The sequence below is a fragment of the Zosterops lateralis genome (genome assembly GCF_965231275.1).
Source record: "Zosterops lateralis genome assembly, chromosome: 10".
In the NCBI taxonomy this organism is placed as follows: Eukaryota; Metazoa; Chordata; class Aves; order Passeriformes; family Zosteropidae; genus Zosterops; species Zosterops lateralis.
The window spans coordinates 5,591,797-5,610,856 of NC_139770.1; the positions used below are offsets into that span (position 1 = coordinate 5,591,797).

Below are 19,060 nucleotides of genomic sequence, written 5' to 3' on the forward strand. Positions count from 1 at the left end.
TGGCATATTTTTGTAGCACATTTTATCTTAAATTCTCACTTCTGACCATAAAATATGTGACTTTAAACTTGGAAAGTGCTGCCATTTTCATTAATTCTTTCTCTTTTTTTCACTGGAGTTCAAAAACCTTTGTTACATTTCACCACTGATTTTTGATTATGCATTGCACTGAGTTATGCTCTGCCATGATCCTTCCCCTCTGGAAGGCCACAGATGATTCACAGGAACAGAAAAGGACAGTTGTATGAACTTTATGCTGCTAAAAACGACAAGAAAATCTTAAGGTTCTCTCACACTGGTCTCTCATAGACATTTGTCCACACCACCACATCCCTCAGCAGCACAAGATTTCACTGTGAGGCACCAACATTTTGGAGAACCAGGGAAATTGCTGAAGTCTGTGTAAAAGAAAGGTTCTTTTGCATAATGCTGTTTCTAATCAAGATTATTACTCTAATTTTAGGGAATAGTTCTCTGCTCCATCCAAAGGCAGCCTTAAACGTTTAGTATAAAATCCTAATTATGCTAATTTCATAATTCCATTTGAAATGCTTTGTAACATTGAAGATATCTTTTTCTTTTAGTGACCCAAATCAACCAGTGCCGCAAGACACAAAATTCATCCACACGAAACCAAACCGTTTTGAAGAAGTAGCATGGACCAGATACTCTCAGAAAGACCAACTGTATCTTCACATTGGATTAAAACCACGAGTTAAAGAACACTACAGGGCCAATAAAGTGAACCTTTGGTTGGAACTGGTACCTCATCTGCACAATCTTAACGACATTTCACAGTATACCTCTACCACAACTAAAGTGCCATCGACTGATAATACTTTCAGACCCACAAGGAAAAATTCTGTTTCAGTCACTTCAGCCTTTCCTACAGCCAAACAAGACGATCCCAAACAACAGCCAAGCCCATTTTCAGTGGATCAAAGGGACTACTCGACGGAATTGAGCGTTACCATCGCAGTTGGCGCATCTTTGCTGTTCCTGAACATTTTGGCCTTTGCAGCTTTGTACTACAAAAAGGACAAGCGGAGACACGACGTTCACAGGAGGTGTAGCCCACAACGTACCACTACCAATGATCTCACCCATGCACAAGAAGAGGAGATAATGTCCCTCCAAATGAAGCACACTGACTTGGATCATGAATGTGAGTCCATCCATCCACATGAGGTGGTTCTCCGGACCGCCTGCCCCCCAGACTACACGCTAGCTATGAGAAGGTCTCCTGATGACATCCCCTTAATGACACCCAACACCATCACAATGATCCCCAACACTATACCAGGGATTCAGCCCCTACACACATTCAACACATTTACTGGAGGACAGAACAATACTCTGCCCCATCCTCATCCCCACCCCCATTCACACTCAACAACCAGGGTATAGCCAGACAAGACGAAACAAACTTTATTTTTTGATGGATTACAGTAGGTGATATTACTGAAGATTACTTGGCTTTCAACCTACAAGACTCTTACTATTTAAATATGGAGGAATATTATGTGAATATACATATCAAGAACATTTGGGGTTTTGAAAAAAATGAATTGTACATATATCAAATGAACTTAAGAAACAGACAAAACAAAAAAGAAAAAAAGAAACTAAAAACAAAAAACCCAACTGTTTGCAATTGCTTGAAGCAGTTGTCCTGAATGATACTTTTTCATTCACATTCAAGTATTAATTTTTTGAAGATTTAAGTTACATAATGGAATTAGGCATGTGCAACACAAACAGGAAAGAACTATGACTGAAAATTTTAAAAACCTATAAATATGCACAAGGGACACACTAATGGAATGTCAGATAATTTTCACCAATTTTTATTTGGACCTGTTTTCTTGTGTAGACCATATTTACATATTTGAATAAGTACACAAAGCACCAATGCTGTTAAGGCCTTAGAAAGGGGCTCATGCTGAAATCTGCCAGTCAGAGAAGTTTTACAGCCTGGCAGGTACAACATTATCACATAAGTGCTGTCAGTATAAAAGTTGTGGGAATAAAGGAAACTGGATCTTTTTAGCACGATGTGCATGATAATTTATATGCTTGGTGGCTGTGCTGCTGATTAAGCCGTAATTAAAAATTTTCTCATCCCACTGGAGTTTTTAATAGAAGCTTTCTCCATCAATTGGCACAACCTAAAGAAGTTTTTTAAAGGGGCAAAAGTAATTACAGTAAAATATTTCATGGTAGCTTCCAAAAGAGAAGGGATTGCAACAGTCTTAAAGGTATTTATGGCATTCTAGGTATACAGTGTTGGACCCTCACTGATATGACTCCCAAACAAAAAAATGTATACTATTAATGTTCTTTTTCCTTTCCACCAAAATAATTTCTAACTTTCAAATAACTATATCTTTAATGGAATCTCCTTTGATAAAGGATTTATAATTTGCTGTGATTTAGTTACAGAATATTTTGTTCAAATTTATGAAGTGTGTCCAAAAATTTAATTGCAATGACATTTTGCCATTTAAAAATGCCCCAATATTACTGCTCTGATTACACCTTTCAGTTTATTGTTTCAACTCATGTTGCATGTTACAAAGTTTACTTATAATATCTTAATATAATGTTAATTCCCTTTTTGCTATACATTAGCTTTGTCATTCCAATCAGTTCTCTAGACCAGATGGCAAGAGTGCAGAAAAAGAGGGTATATGAGAACGGGGAGAGAGCCAACAATGGGAAATTTACAAATCAGGATACTACATATGTTTGTGTGATTTGAAGTGAATGTTCTAAAAATCACAAGAAATTTTTCATTCCCCTGTTGCTTTCCAGTAATTCTATACCATGGTCCTTTCAAAACGTTTGTATATGTAATCAGATGTACATTTATATAAAAGAAATAATTGAGATGGACTTAAGAGCACATCCCTGATAAATACTTTCTCTCTTACCTGTACTATATTTCTATTAGACTAAAGTTATGTGATTTTTTTTTACATTTTTTCAAATTACTAGCAATTTTGATAGTTTGTAAGATAATGCGAAGAACTTTCTCTGACAAACTAACTGCAGTAACAGAAACATTTCTTTTCAGTTACTCTTTTTCAAGAATGAAAGCTTATTACACACAAAAATTGTATACTACTTGATGGAAAAAATTACTTTGTATTTCTTGGCCATATTACTGGTCACTGAGTGAAATAAAGATAATCTGGATAACGAATATTATTCCAATGTTAAGAGACCTGATCTTTGCTCATTAAAGAGCTAAAATGTTTATTGCTGTTTTGTCATTTTTTAATGAATTAATGGTAACTGTCTCAAATAAAGAGTAATATCTTACGACCAGTCTGGATTTTGAAGACATGAGGGTGCCTTCTACAATTAATAAAACTGCATATTTATGGGCCAGCCCCACCACAGCCATGTTTTACAGAAATACTGACATTGTGACTGTCACCACATGTAAATCTCCTCCAGATTTCAGGAATGAGTTAAAAATGTAATATCAACACCAAAAAAAAAAAAAAAAAAAAAAAAAGGCGAGGAACAGGCCAAATTGAAATAAATCTGCAGTATTCCACGATGGGAAAAAAAAATCACCTGGGTTTTATTGGGTGATTGAACTTTTATGATAAAAGACTCCTGAGAAGTTTAAAGCATGTTTGCTAATATTGAGCACAGACTTTAAAAAATAAGCTGAAACCAAAATAAAGTATTACAATTTCAGTTATTATACTTACCTATTTAACAAAAAAAAAAAAAAAAAAAAAAAAAAAAAAAAAACCAAGCCAGGAAAACCATGTACTTAGTACTTGTTACAGTCCCCAGTTTTAAATTAAGGTCTTTTTGTAGAAGCATTAAAAAAAGTCTTCAAAATCCAGGGCGGTCTGTGTGCAATTTCTGCCTGATGTGGTTGTGCTTTTAGACTGTGACCTGCCAATGTAAACCAATAAAAAGAATTGTCTGCCATCTGATAATTATTGTTTAACAAGAAGATTGTATTTTGCTATGTTGATGAAACAAAACAAAAAAAAATACAAAAATATTGATGGCCATAAAACAAGACATTAATGAAATATGATTTTATGTGCTTTTCTTAACTTTATCAAAACCAAAATAACTTTCTACTATAGTTTATTTGTGGCCATATATCTATATATCTCTATATATACAGTATCTGGTAATTGTTTACTTTTATTAGTTACAAAATAAATGATTTAGGTAAACCAAGCATGACAATACACTTTATTTCTGTCAGCCAATAGTATTTAAAATGTGAAAGATGAAGGCAACAACACAAATTTTGTCACTCCTGTTTGGGAAAAAAAAAAAAAAGTCCATTCCTGTGATGCAGATACTGTGAATGATATTTTAGTGGCTACTTTATACTGACATTACAGCAGCTGGTTTTCCAAAAGTAAGATGGTGTCCCACACTTTAACACGACATCAAGAAATAGAAAGAGGTGTTTTAAAGCTGAAATGAAAAGATAAGAAATGGTTTTGGAATATCTTCATGTGCTTCATGGAATATAAGTTTGTTCATTTCAAAATATTTTATCTATTTGATTTGTTTTTCATGGTAGCCTACACAAAAGCAAAACTGAGTGTGATATTTAATTTCTTGTATCATCCCTGGGCCAGATTTCCAATAAAATTAGGATATCAGTCAGTCTTTGGAAGTTCAGTAAAAACATAAAGAGCCTGCATTTATTGATTTCACACTTTTGTAAATATGTTTGCAGACCTTTTTAAGAAAATGTATTCTACCATTTTGAGAAAAAGAAAATAACAATGGAATCATTGTCTCGTTTATCTATTAAAATTACAGGCAATATAATGTGCTGTGCTGACATTTCTAGGAGAAATAAAACCGATCAAAAACGCATTTTGCTCAATGGTATCTCAGTTGGTTGTAGCTGGTGTTCTCCACCCACAGAAGACTTGCAAGGCAAGGATGAACTTCCTGGATAAAATCCCCCACAGGAAAATGTGGTCGTTATTTCTGTTGCCTGTACTAAACATGGATTCCTGTGTCACGAGTCTTTAATTATGGGATGTTTTTGTTACTCAAACACCCTGAAAACCAGATGAATAGAGGTCTAAAAAATAAACATGTTACAGTTCTAAAGACACCACTGCACAGAAGATGCTGGAATTTCTGTTGCCAACTTCACTAGGAGATGAAACAGCTGACTTCATAGGAAGCTGTCAAACATCATGGTATTCCTTTGATGTTTGGAAGTTGTTGCTTTTTCCCTGTGATGTTACTTTAAAATATTGGCCTTTCCCCCCACCTTTTTTTCTAGTATTGAACAGTTACAGATGGTCGCTTTTTAATGTAAGCGAACGTAAGATAATTTAATTATTATTGTGAAAATGTGCTTCCAAATAAATTAGATTAATGGGAAATTCCCTTCAGAGGTTTTGTTATTTTTCATTCAAAGCTCTTGTCAAAATATCAAAATATCTGTTGCAGCAGTTCTGCTTCTTTTTTTTTTTTTCTCCAGTCTGCAAGCTAATGGACTTTCTCCCAATAACATTAAAAATCTCTTTTTCTATTTGAAATAATAACACTATAAGATTAAGATGCCCTCCTGAGGCCTTCAAGTAAATATGGACAATTTGAAACGTGGCAAATGGGCTTTTACTCTAAACATTCTAATTTGATTTCATCCTGGCACATCAGTACATTTGTATGCAGCCCAGAAATCAGCAGCATTTGATAAGGTGTTCAAGAGAACTTCGCAGCAGAATCGATGAGCTCATCACCAGCCAGGCACAAAGTCCCTTTTCTCTTAGGTTCTGTTCATGCCATTGTATAATTAATTTCTTATATACAGGTTCAGTAAAATCTTAACGTTGTGAAATGGGAAATGGTTAGAACAAGGTAATGAACTTTATCTGGTGGAAAATGTTTAGGAAAAAACCTGTTGAGAGTCACCTAGGAGGTGTAGATTTTTATATGCAACCTGGCTTCGTTCCTTTCTGTTGATATTATAATTCTCAGTAATTTGTACACCTGGGAAACCATAATTTCTGTAATGAGCTTTAGTTTTGAAAAAGGATTTAAGTCTTGTATGTAAATTGTGGATTAAAACCTGAGTTTCGTGTCCCTTTGCTACTGGGATGAATGAAAAACCTCATAGAACTGCAACGAATTTGTACAAGCAAATTTTATACAGTCTCTTGGAATTAATTTTGTTTCCATTTGAAGATAAAAGTACCACACAGCAGTAGAAGCCGTGTCTTTGTCTCAGAAAATGCCTTCTTGTGTCTATATGCATCTGACACCACAAGCACACCCACATGCAGCCAATAAAGCAGATTTCAAACCACTGACTAACCAGGGAATTTTAACCTTTTTGCACCACTCAAAGGTGTGGAGGCAACGCCTGCCCCTCTTTCTGCAATCTCCACTGTCACTGAGCAGCTGATAAGATGATGAGAATGTTTTTAGCTCCAGCTGAATTTGTGTTTATCGTGGGACCACTGGAATCAATGGAGCCCTGACAATTTACACCAGCCATCGATCTGCCTCCGGACCTTTAATGTTCAGCATGGCTCATCTCACTGTCCAATTCTGCAAATCTCCTCATCCACATGAACACCCACTCACAGAAATTATTACAAGTACAATTATCTTGATTTATGAGCACTACCAGCCTTTAAAACATACTTTAGAATATGCTTATGGATATTTGCATGTAAGGCCAAAATTGTGGGGGGAAAAAAGTCTTCTATATTAAAAAAAACAACAGCCTTGAAATTACATGGATGCAAAGAAAAGCTCAGTGCCAGAGTTTGCAGCCCTACCACACTGTAGAAATTTTTATGTTAAAATCTATATAGAAAGGAACATCTAGTTCTTCCTGATCCTCAAATCTATATGTTGACCCATATGTCAAAGACACAATGACACTTTACAGCAGTTGGAAGTCTGCTCTGTTCTGCTCCATTCTGGAAGGGAAGAGACAGACAACTGGGCCACATGTTGCTATAAATTCAGGACAGAAATAGCTGGATTTTCTCTGTCATCTGAATTTTCCCCTCCTGATGTCAGCAAGACCAGGCAACAGCATCTGTGAGCTGAGCTTTATAATGATGCCCTTTAAAAAAACAAAACCACACCAAAAAGAGGAGTTTTTAAGCCTATAGGGCTATCCAGGTTTTTTGCTTTGCAGCTATAAAAACCAGCAACTTTTTTTTCAAATGGAAGTTGATACCACTGGCACTCAGATGTGGTAATATCAGAGCTCAGTTAACAAGAGTTTGGTGAAAGACTCAGTGAGCTGAAAATTTAAATTGCATTATTAAAAATACAAAAAAAGGGGAAAAAATCATCTAATGATTTTGTTCAGTTAGTGAGGAAGTCAGGGAACCTGACTGGACCCACTGGGCCTGAAGGATAGAAAAGGAAATTCTGGGACTACAAAGCAGTTGTGGGCCAGATCTCGTGAACTTGATTTATACACTTGATAAATTTTCCCTGGAATAAAACGAGGAGTGGGGCAGAACCTCGTCGGAGGAGGCAGTTTGGGAGGCTGAGTATAGTGTACCTGTTCATCCAGTTGTAGAAACAACTTCAGAAGTTATTTTAAGCAATTAAGACTACATGAAAGGTTCTAGAAATAATCTATGGTTCATCTGACACCACATTTTCAGAAAATGCTGTGCAATATTTCACTGATTGATGACAAATATATGGTTGTACAGTGTTGGTTTTTCTACTTCTCATAAGGTTACTCCTATGTAGTGGTGATATTTCAGCCAAACTAATGAATAAATTTTGCTTATTTGCATAGAGGTAAGTCTAGAGAATTTCATGAAATTGGACAGTGAGACCATCACTATGGTAAATAACACCAAAACAAATTCCTCTTGGTCAACTAGTAGATATTCCCTTGTCCAGCCAGGTGCTCATTTTTTCTTTAACAACATCCATTTGCCATAAATGTATTTTTCTCTCCCCAGTTATTAACTGGAATAAGTGTACCCTGCTGTCCACAGAAGATGAAGATAACAGGAACTACTGGTTTCTTCTCATGAATCATGACTCCACTGTTCAAGAGCAGAAAATGTAATAGAAGAAAAATAACAAGCCAGGAGTTGGGATTTGGGTTTTGGGTTTGTTTTGGTGTTTATTCTTATAGGCTGTTTTGAGTAACTTGATTCTCTGAAGGCCGACCAGAAGCCAGCAAAAGATACAAACTTAATTGCTGCAGCCAGGAGCCTTTTGGGGCATTTTCCTTTTGCCTTGTCCAGGAGGAAAGAGCAGGGTTAAATTCATGAAAAGAGACTTCTCTGGAAAAGTACTCCCAGCTGTATTTCTACGATACACCACAGAAGCATGAAAACACTCCCAAATTTTGCTGTGCTTGTCAGAAGAAGAAGCATTTCTAAAATTTAATACAATACTGACAGTAAATTTATATATGAGTTGTTGTTTTTTAAAATAATACAAGTAATCCTTTTTCAACAATACAGTTTGTCTTAAGTTTAAAAGGGCTTGTTGGTTACTAGAATTTAGACTGTATTGTAATGTGAATTCCCCTCTGTTGAATTCATACTTGTCCTGGCTCCATTCTACAATTCAACTTAGGGATTTTATTTTAAAACTAGAAACTCTCTGGTATTTATCAAGTTGTTGCAGTATGGAGTATTACTAGGTGCAGTTTGCTGTCTCTAATTTATTCATCATTTACTTATACATCATAATTCTTTCATTTATGAATTTATTTTTTCTTGCTTCCTTACAGGTTTTGTTAGATTTTTAAAAAATTATTTCTTGTGTGATAAGTGCAATTTTGTTCTTCATTCCCTCTCACATCGCTTCTACTGTCTCACACAAATGCAAATATTTGAAATAATTTAAATCTGTTTTCTTCACTTAATTTTATCAGTGTTCCTGTTCCTTCAGGGGGGAATTTTGCTTTAATTTGTTTTTCTTGTAGTCACATATCTATCCAGGGATATCAATTTATGAACTCCCAGCTCCAAGGATTGCTGTTCAGGGTGGGAATGGAAATCCAGGCTGCTCCAGTGTCTCCAGCATCCAGCACAGGCAAGGCCAGCCTCTTGTGGCAAGGCACAAGAATGCCTTCAGTCAATAATGACAGGCAGCTGCCAGGGAGTTCACAGCCATCACTGAATTATCCACCACACACAGATGGCAATTTTTCCCTTTGAAAGATGCCAGAGGTGCAATTTCACAGGGAACTTGGAGCTAAGGCAAGTGTGTGCCTCCAGACATGAGCAGAGGCTCACAAACTCAACTGCTTCCTGGATTAAGAAGCTTAAAAATTAACACCTTGCAGCTCATGGCCACACTTCAGACAAGGACTCCTGTATTTTTGTGGCTGTGCAGGCACTCAGACCTCTGTTCTGAAGTGGGTTTTGTTGCAGTGCCTGTCTCTGTGCTACAGCTGTTCCATGGAGCTGAGCCCCTGCAGGAAACAGCCACATTTCTGGTGGCTGCACCTAAGAAAGATGGGCCCCTCTCCTTACAGGAGGAATGAAATACAGGTGGGCAGCATCAAACCCGATTTTCTATTCATTTTTAACTTTGAACAGCCCTTTGCTTCCCTTCTTAACGAAGCAGCAGGTTGAAGTTTTGGGTACGATTGTAGGAGGTGTTTCTGCTGTAGGTCTGTGCTGGATGTTGAAGGTTATCAGCATGAAATTCTTCCTTCCTAAATTTAACCACCAGTGTTAGGTGCCTAGTGTAGGAATTTTAATATTGGGTAAATCATCATCTACTAGTTATCTGTTTTTCCTTGCTGCCTAAGAGAGAACCAAGAGGAGGTGAACAGATTTACCATCCTTTTTGTCTTTCAGGTACACTTAACTATTGAAGCCTGACACAAGCAGTTATTTATACATACATCTGTTATTAACAATCTTTTTTTTCAGTTGCATAGATCAGAATTACAACTTTTCATAACCATTTTTTATTTTATTACAGTGTGCCTCAGGCTGAGGAACTCAAACCAGCAGTGATCAGAACTGAATGGCATGAAGTAATGAAAAATCCTCACTTAAAAGACTTTATAGTGTAGAAACTTTAGGATAGTAAGCACAGCTATGACTGGGGGAAGCTGCTGATGGCTCCTATAGCACAGAATGCTTTTCAGAGTAGATTCTGCCTTGGGATGGTTACATGGGCTGGAGTTGTTCTTATGTATTTTATCTTTACAAATAGCTCCAAAATTAGATAGATGCATCCAAGATCAGGCACAGTGATGAGGTTTACAATAATTGCAATATTCCACATTGCTTCATTCCCTGTGATATTGCTTTGTAAGGGGCAAGTCCCATTAGGAGTGAGTTAAGTAAAGTGGAAATGCAGAACAGAGAAATGCCGTAGGGGAGAGAGAGCAGGGAAGAGGAGCTGGAGGGAAAACACCAGCCCAGAGGAGTGAATTTGGGAGATCAAACCACTACTGAGCAGTCTGGAACACCGGCAGAAATGGGGCTTCTTGTAGCACTTGGTGAGACTGCTGTGTTTTGCCAGTTTGAGCTTCTTTGATCAAATGGGCTGATTCTCCTCAGAAGTTAGCATGGGTTTAGACACATTTAACATACAATAGCTGCACTTAACAAAAAAGACTGGCTGCCTGTTCTGGTGCAAGGGAGTCCTTATTTTATGCAGTCAGACATTCCACTTTCTCCTAGTTTTGAGTGTGTTTGCAGGCTTCAAACCTTTGTCTAAGGACTACCAGAGATGATAGGAACAGCAAGAGTTCATATGTGAAAAGGATGAGAGTTGTATTTTCAAAAACTGCCCCAAAGCACATGGGGTTTTATTAGCTGTAAGCAGCATAATAAATTATTCCTGTCAGCTTAGCAGCCTCCAGTTACCCTGTCACACTGAGTGGCACTATTTTAACCTGTGTTGAGCATGAAGATATACAATGGCTGCATTGATGTCAAGCATTTGCAGAAGGGTTTACATGAGTATTTTTAGACTTGTGTGTGGTCTCTGACATCCATGTGACAAGCACTTAGGACCACAAGATTTATAAGAATATACTTTAGAGCATTACAACATATAAATCATTGTAAACTTACTTTATCAGAGAGAGAACTGATTGTCCTGTAAATCATTAGTGCTATTAAGAGAGCTATGCAGAATATGATCACTTATGTCTTGGAGAGCAGCTACATGAATGCCTTGGCTGCATTTGTTCAAACCTCTGAGCCTCACGCTGTGTGTTGCAATCAAATTAACCGAAAAGCTAAAAACAAACAGAACAAAACATATAAAGCTGATAGCAATATATTTGCCACATGCTGAGGTCAAAGAGGTGTAAATCCTGACAGATATTGATGGCTTCATTGCTTATGAAGCTATTAAACATCATCCATTTAGAGGAGAGATCAATAGGAAAAGGACCAGCTGAAGGGGACTTCCTGTGGTGCAATCAGCACCAAGTGCATGTCCATCCTGTTCATCTGTAAGGCTTCTGCAAAGCTGCTTTCTGAGGTTAGAACTCAAAGCTTGAAAATTATGAATTTCAGATAACAGCTGTGAGCATTCCTTGGACTCATCAATTCCAAGATCTCCAACAAACTCTCATTTATTTGAATAATTTGCCAAGAAGTTGCCATCTCATTAATCCAGATACTGGGCATAGCAGCCTTTGGTTTGCAGTAGAGGTGTTTGGGTTGGTATGATTAAACATGGTTCACATGTGATCAGCAGAAAATAACCTTTTTCAATATTGACCATTACCTATGTGTCCTTACCTTCAGTCCTGCATTCTGTGTGGCATTTTCTGAGGAGGAGAGCAAAGGAGCTTGTGCAGAGCACTCACCTGGATATTGGCTGTTTGACTTTCACAAAATTAATGAAGAGCACTTCTGGGAAATGGGAGATGTCCTGTCTTTCATCCTTGACAACAGGAATTTCCCTGCTGGCATTCAGACAGCTTCTGCAATTAGATTTGCATTAATATCTACTCTCTTCTCCATCTTCATTCCTATAGGTACATGCTAATGAAACAAGAAATCTTGAACATTTTTATTCAACTTTTGAGTGTAAAAATGTCTTTGCCTGGCTGATGTTAGTGACACACAACCCTGGGATGTCGTGAGGCTGTTGCACACTCCAGCTTGGTGATTGGAATGCAACTGCTCTGTACAAGCCTTGTGGCAGTGTAAAAAACCATCCAGCTTTACACCACAAACACTGCAGCTTCCACAGCTCCTCCAGCTCTCTGGGTACTGCCAAAGTCTCACTGGAAAGCCAAGAAAGGCCATCAAAAGGCAGCACTGGCACTGGAAAGCATCTCTGCAACAGGAGAGAGCAACCAAATAGCTTATTTCATGTTTTTATTACTGCCATGATGGCAGTGGAGCTACATCTGTGGTCTGGTGTGTGAAGGAAATAGAAACAGCAAATTAAATCTTGGAAAAAGTCATAAGGAAAAAAACAAGCAAACATTTTCTGAGCTTAAAATTTTAATCTGAACTGTTGTCTTGCTGTTGACCTCCACTCTCACAGCTGTTAGCTCACAGCAGACCTTCTGTGCTTTTGCTGCAAACCAGGTGACAGTAGCTAAAATTTTCAGCTGTTTGTTTCCAAAGTAGAGCAGATCTGCAGCTTCTTCACAGCTGACATAAATCAGCTTGTGAAGCTGACTTCATCATTTTTGTGATCTGCCCACAACCCCTCAGGTAGGTGCTGAGTTTTGTTTTTTTTTTCATGGATGTTCAGCCTGGGCCTGTGTTGGTCAGAACCTGGTTGTGGGTGGTGAAAACTGATCATAGTGTAAGGAGCTGAACTTGGAATTTGCAGACTGCAAACCTTTGACACCCCATCTAGCAAGCTGGGTAGGATAGACTACATTTTTCCCATAATGGGAAACTATTTTTAAGACGGGATCAACAATAGATAGTTGCATAGAAGAAAGAAAAGTCTCATTAAAAATCGAAGAGAAAGAAGTGCTATAATAATTTTACCAATCATTTCTTTCTTGATTTAGAATAAATCAAAATAGAAAAATCCCATTTTCCTTTGTCCAATTTAGTAATACGCTTTAGTAATATACAGAAAAATAGCTTGTATTTTTCAATTTTTTGCAACATTGTTACATTGTAATTATTATGTTGTAATTACATTGTAATTATTATTCTGAAAGAACTAGTTTTATTTCACATTTTCACCAACAAAAAGGAAAGAACAGCAATAAACCATCATGATTTCTAGCCTGCACTGAGCATTTACCCCATGCAAGCCTGAGCTTCCTACCCTCAAGATAAATCTACAATCTCAGCTCAGCTCCAACACGAGCAAGAAGCAGCCTCAGGGCTGCTCTGGGTTAAACTTGCAGTGAGGCATCACGTTCCAAAACCTGGATTTCTGCCCTGTGGTGGTGCCTGTGAACTGGGCAGCAGTGCCAAGGGGACAGTGGTGCTGCTCCTTTTTCATCTGCATTCAGTGGCAGATGAGGGACAGGAAGGCACAGGCCCATTTTGTCATTATCAGCATCTCCACTCCAGCTCCTTTCCACCCAGCCCCTCTCACGTAGCTTGGACAGATCTGTAACAGCATGAGCTTGTGCCCCATTAGGCAAGAGTTAAAGCCAGCAATTAAAAATACTAACATTTAATTTCAGAACGTGGAGGCAGGCCAGAACAACCCAGAGCAGACAGCAGGGTCAACAGCAGGCAGGGTCTGTAAATTGACTCTGTCTGGTGTGAGCAAACTTAGGTAAGTGCTGATTAGGCAGGTCTTGTAATGTGCCTTTTGTGGAAACAAATTCAAGCTGCAGCCTTCCGTACACAGCACAGCTGATGATGGGTTGTTACTTAGAGGTCTGGGAAAGCAGCTTTCAGACCCTGAGCTTGTCAGAAAAAACAGCAGGAGGGTGCAGGAATAATGAAAACAAATGTACACTGAGAACTGGGTGGGTAACACAGGTGCAGAAGTCAACAGCGTGACGGGCCCCAAAAGGTATGGCAGGAAACTGCAAAGTCAAAGCTGAACCAGGACACCCAGACAGCTTCCTTCTATTCATTACTTGCTGTGCTGAGGTCCTGACAGGGCAAACAGCACCAGTTATGCTTTCCTTCCCCTGTGCAGGGGGGGCACAGCTTTAAGATGTTGCATCTCCTTGGAGAAAGAGGCTGCAGAACTGCCCTGGCTGGCAGAGCTGGCTGGAAGGGGAAGGAAAAGCAGCAGTGGTGCTGTTGCAGAGGGGGGAGCCTGAAGTCCACTGACAAGTGGCATCAGCAGCTGGAGCAGAGCTGATCTGCAGCACAGATAGATGGTGATGGGTGTTCAGGCTGTTCCTGTAAGCCCTAAAGACCACAAAACATTTTCTTTCTGTTTAGTATGAAGAAGGTTTTCAGACAGCACTTAATGATTCACTTCCCTTACAAATAAATAGTGGAAAATATCCTTTAATCAACAAAACTCTCTCATTGCTGTTGATAGTAGGTTTTTTTTTGGAGGTGTTTAAAAAAAAAGTCTCATTTCCAGCTGTCTCATATGCAGAATTCTCAAAATAGCTGAGAATTTCGAAGCCATTTTATGGATTTTTAAGTTTCAAAGAACTTTCTGACTGGCAGTGTGAGACTTTACTCATGAGCAGTAAGAATAACTCTTATTGTTGTTATTTAATTTCTGGCAGTAGGTACTAATTTTACAAAAAAAAAAAAAAAAAAAAAAAAAAAACAAAAAAACCAAGAACTGTAGAAAATTACTATACTTATTACTTGACCTACTCTGCAAAAGACAGCTGCTGTAATTTTACTTGCAGCTCCAGCAGCAGCTGTTTATCTAATGAGCTTTGGAAGACCAGCTCTCCCAGCCTGACAGCTCCAAGAAATACAGAAGCATGGCAAGAAGTGGCATCGATGTTTTAATAAGTGACATTCTTCCCTCTGAGTCAGCACGAATTAAATGTATTGGAAAAGTGGTGGAGGCACTGGGAGACACCACCTTTAATTAAGGCTAAAAGCCAGCACCTATCTTTGTGCTAAGAGTGAGAGACTCCCCAAAGCACAGATGATAAAGTGCATGTGGTCACAGGCTGCAAGGAACCTACAAAACACAGAGTAGCAGGAGAGAGTCATTTTGGGTCCTTGCTGTACTTGTGAGTGGAATAAACTCTGTTGGATATTTCTCCTTTGCATAAGCTATATCTAAACAGTATTTCAGATCTCTTGGACAAGAGTCCTGTGGTAGCCCTGGACCTTCATTCAGGAGTCCTGTGCGAGTCCATGTGATCCTGCTGCTGCTCCAGGGTAAGGCTCACATCCGTACAGCACTGTGCCACAATGTCCTGCTGTTGTCACCTTTGTGGTTAAGCCTCTAGCCAAGCTGTCACTTAAGTGTTCTCAGTGTCTTGCTGTCAACAACTTGACCCCAGAAAAATGTTCATATTGAGGCTTGGGCAAGGAGGAATCACAAATTGGAATTAAAGCTGCGCTTCCCGTTTGGCTTTGTTCCGATCCACAACCATTGTCAGAGTACAGTTAAAAATAAAATGACCTCTTTCTTTCCCTTGCTGCTGTCATGATTGTCATTCCCCAGCAGATGCCCTAACTTCCCACTGTGCCCTGCTGGCTCTGCTGCCCCTGTTGTCTCTCAGTCCAAAGAGCTTCTGAACAAGAGACAGGCTTTTATGGAGCCTGGCAAAGCTTCAGAAGGGAAAAGGAAAAATCAATACAGCTTCAAAGCAAAGTCTTTGCTTCAGTGATTATGACACTTGCCCTTTCTTCACTAGTGGGAAAAACAACAAGGACACTTACACCAGCAATGGAAACAGAATGAACAACAACAGAGAGACCTTCCAGGTTTGACTTGTAAAGGGAAATAACTTTATTGTCGTTGCCCCTGTTTGGTGACATCAAAAGCAGGTATAGGGTGCTAGGCGGTGCAGCCTGGGAATGGAAGTGGAAAGTAACACAAAGAGAAGAGTTGAAGGAATTTGGATCAAGAGCTAATGGACTCTGCTGAAGAAACGGGAAGAAAAGAAACGACATAAAGGTCAGGTCCATCGTGGCACAATCAAATCTGCTATAAAATGTCACCTGCAAAGGTGGGCCATAACAGCAAAAGGACCTTCCAGTAGTTTCACACCATCTGACAGCTTTGCAGCAACTGAAAATGGTGACAGACCCTCACACTTTGCTAATGAACAGATTCTCAGTAGAGCTGAGCAGGTCAGAATTCTTCTAACAGAAGCTGAAAATGCCAATTAAGGAAATTAATGTTTCTGCAAAATCAAAACTACCCCAAAAGACTCTCACTGATGTTTTTAGAGGATTTGCAAAAATGCAAACTGTAACCCTCACAAGTCTGCTTCAATTATTTTTCATACGCAAATTTTTGTAATTTGTTTCCAATTCCTTTTGTTTCAAAACTATATGCTCGTTCCAAGTTCTAAATTACATTCTGTTCTGACTATGCAACTTCTTAGCTGGTTTTCCAAGCTGTTTTGTTCTGATATTTCTATTTCTGTGTCATTCTTCATATGTAACTTTGTGAGCTTTTCTCTTTTGGAAAACAATGAATTGTTTCGTTAGACTTTGTGTAATTGTTTGAAAATAGTCTTTTGCAAAGGCAGTATTTTCCTTAAGGGAAGTGCTGCCTTCAGCTGTAGCTGCCACTGGCTTTGTTGGAGTTTCTGGCCTGTGCAGGGGATAATTTGCAGGATCCTGGGTCAGCTGCTGTTGCTGCAGTCACACCACAGAGCAGGCTCCATCCCTGGTGGAGACAAGAGCAGATTTCTGAGGAGCACACGAGTGGTGTGGCAGGACAGTCATGTACTCACCCCTGTGCCTGTGCTTGGGTGAGAGTTCTGCAGCTACAAGAATCAATGAAAGTGTATTGATTTCTCCACACCACCACAAAGCTTGTCTACTCCTATCTCCAGTTTGCAAGCTGAGGAAGGAGACTCTAAAACTACCACTGTCTTACACTTTTTCTCCTTTTTCTTCCCCCATTCTGTGCCTGCACAGGAGGCCAAGGTTTGGGTCTGACAGAGCCACCTGGTAACTGCATCACAGCAGCCAACTCTGTTAACACTCAGGTTGTGAAAACAGCTGCTTTTGAAGCTTTCTAAGGAAGATGTGCAGAGTGGGATTGCCCAAAAGGCAAAAGTTGAGTGACTTTTCTGGCTTTGCTCATCTCTCTACAAGCAACAGCAGTCAAGGAGATGAAATGTGGGTGAATAGGCCAGTGCACGTCTAGATGTTCCAGATCCACATAAAGTTGCTTTTTCAGAGTAATTTCAGCTCCCTTTGCTGTTCTAAGAAGAAGATGGGTAGCCCTCCTTCATGAGAATGTCCACAACTGTCTCAGTGGCAAAAGAGAAAATGTATTTTCAATAGTATTTATTTTCACAGAAACTGTGACTAAAGCCATGCCTGACAAAAAATGAGTGGGCAGGTGTCTACTTCTGGTGCTCACACAGACTGGCTGGGCAGTTTGGCTTTTGACACCCAGCTGTTCCAACTGAGAAAAATCCCCAGCTACACAATTTTTATAAAAAAGGTGCAGTATGGCAGGTAAAACTGTAATGGCTGGTAGGTATGTGTAAGTAATGATCAAATGATCAACCACATACCTGTTATTATAGATATTGAAATCTACATTGAAATTTTGTGTTATTTAAGGCATAAAATTTGTGTAGCTATTGTTGCTCCACCAAAAGAGTGAGGCAGACGCAGTGAAAAACAAAGAAATGTGATTTATCTGCTATAGCACCATGTGTGACTTTATTTGTGAATAATAATTCTTTGTGAATAATTCTTATTCACACTGTTGGGGCATGCAGCATGTTGAGCCACACTCCGAGTGGTGTGAGCAGGGTCTGCACATGAGGACACACAGAAGGAGAGGGGAAAACTCCTCTGTGGGCAGCAGGGAAGAGCAGCCCTGGGGTCCCCAGCCAGGTGTCCTCTGGGCTGTCTCTCCTGTGCAGCAATGGTGAGGATGAAGAGAAAGATGATTTTTTTCTTGCATGCTTCTCCACTATTTATTATATGCTTTTTTTCCCAATAAGATCAACCCAAACTCCCTCTTTGTGGCATGATTACGGCTAAGTACAGTAATTAGAGAAATTGTTGCACATTGGCCCTTAACCTCCTGTACACACGTGTTACTGGCTAATATTTCAGTGTTTAAAATACCATTTAATAGTATGGAGTGTACAAGCACTGCTTTGTTGTTTCAGTTGTCTCCGACACAAGCTAGCACCTCCAAAACGAGGTATGAAAAGGTTGGGGGAAAGGGCTGACTTTCACACCAGTGGTAATGGCTTCCCATGAGAACCTGCCATATAAAATTATCAGGGTTTGCAGGTGCACGGCCACGGGAACAATGAAAGAAAGCTGTGAGAACAACAACAGTAAGGCTGCCTGGGCAGCTGCTGTGAGAGAGTCCAGAGCTGCAAAGAGCTGCAAAGAGCAGCCCCTGAGCACTGCTCAGACTGAGGCACTGGGGCACCTGAGGCACAGCACAGCCCAGGCCAAATTCAGCTTCAGCTCAAGCTAATGGGATGTTTCAGTGCTCAGTGTCTCATCTCAGCTTCAGATGTGAACCCAAGTTTTGCAATAAAGTAGAGCATAACCTTTGCATCAAAATATACATCTGAGCCAATCTGCACTTTGGGTTTCGTCCTGGAATGGTGTTTATCCAAAGAGTGCAATCCTTCCTAAATAAACAAACACAAACTCTCATCTCTCCTCTCCCTGGAGCCCACAGATCACAACGTGAGCCATGCTGAAGTACAGAAAATAAGCCCAATCAAGCTGGTAAAACGACCCAGATTGGAGATATGAAGGCCTCTAAATTAAGAGTGCTCTGCTGCAGACCCCCAGGCTATTAAAGCTCATGACTATTTGCTCCAGCACCACAGTTGCTATGGCAATTCATATAGACAAACCCAGTGACCTGTCAGGATCCAACCAGGTAAAAAACTGGGACTTAAATTATATTCAGAAATAAACAGGAAGCTGATATAGATGCCAAAGAATCGATAGGCTGTATTCTCTGTGTCTAACACCATTTCACAGGCAGCTGCATTCTGTACGAGCTGCACATTCCCAAAGCTTTTGAACAC

General features: G+C 39.3%; 1 protein-coding gene across 6 annotated transcripts in view; it reads left to right on the top strand.

The window, feature by feature from the left end:
• The window catches only part of NLGN1 (neuroligin 1), a gene marked incomplete at its 5' end in the record, with an annotated part of 299,543 nt that extends 297,751 nt beyond the window's left edge, over positions 1 to 1,792 (top strand). For all 6 annotated transcript variants that reach the window (XM_083868559.1, XM_083868556.1, XM_083868557.1 and 3 more), the window contains one exon: positions 585 to 1,792. In XM_083868559.1, coding sequence (XP_083724685.1) covers positions 585 to 1,407 — 823 coding nt within the window. In that variant the 3' untranslated portion in view covers positions 1,408 to 1,792. The remainder of the gene's footprint in view (positions 1 to 584) is intronic.
• Positions 1,793 to 19,060: the final 17,268 nt, after the last annotated feature.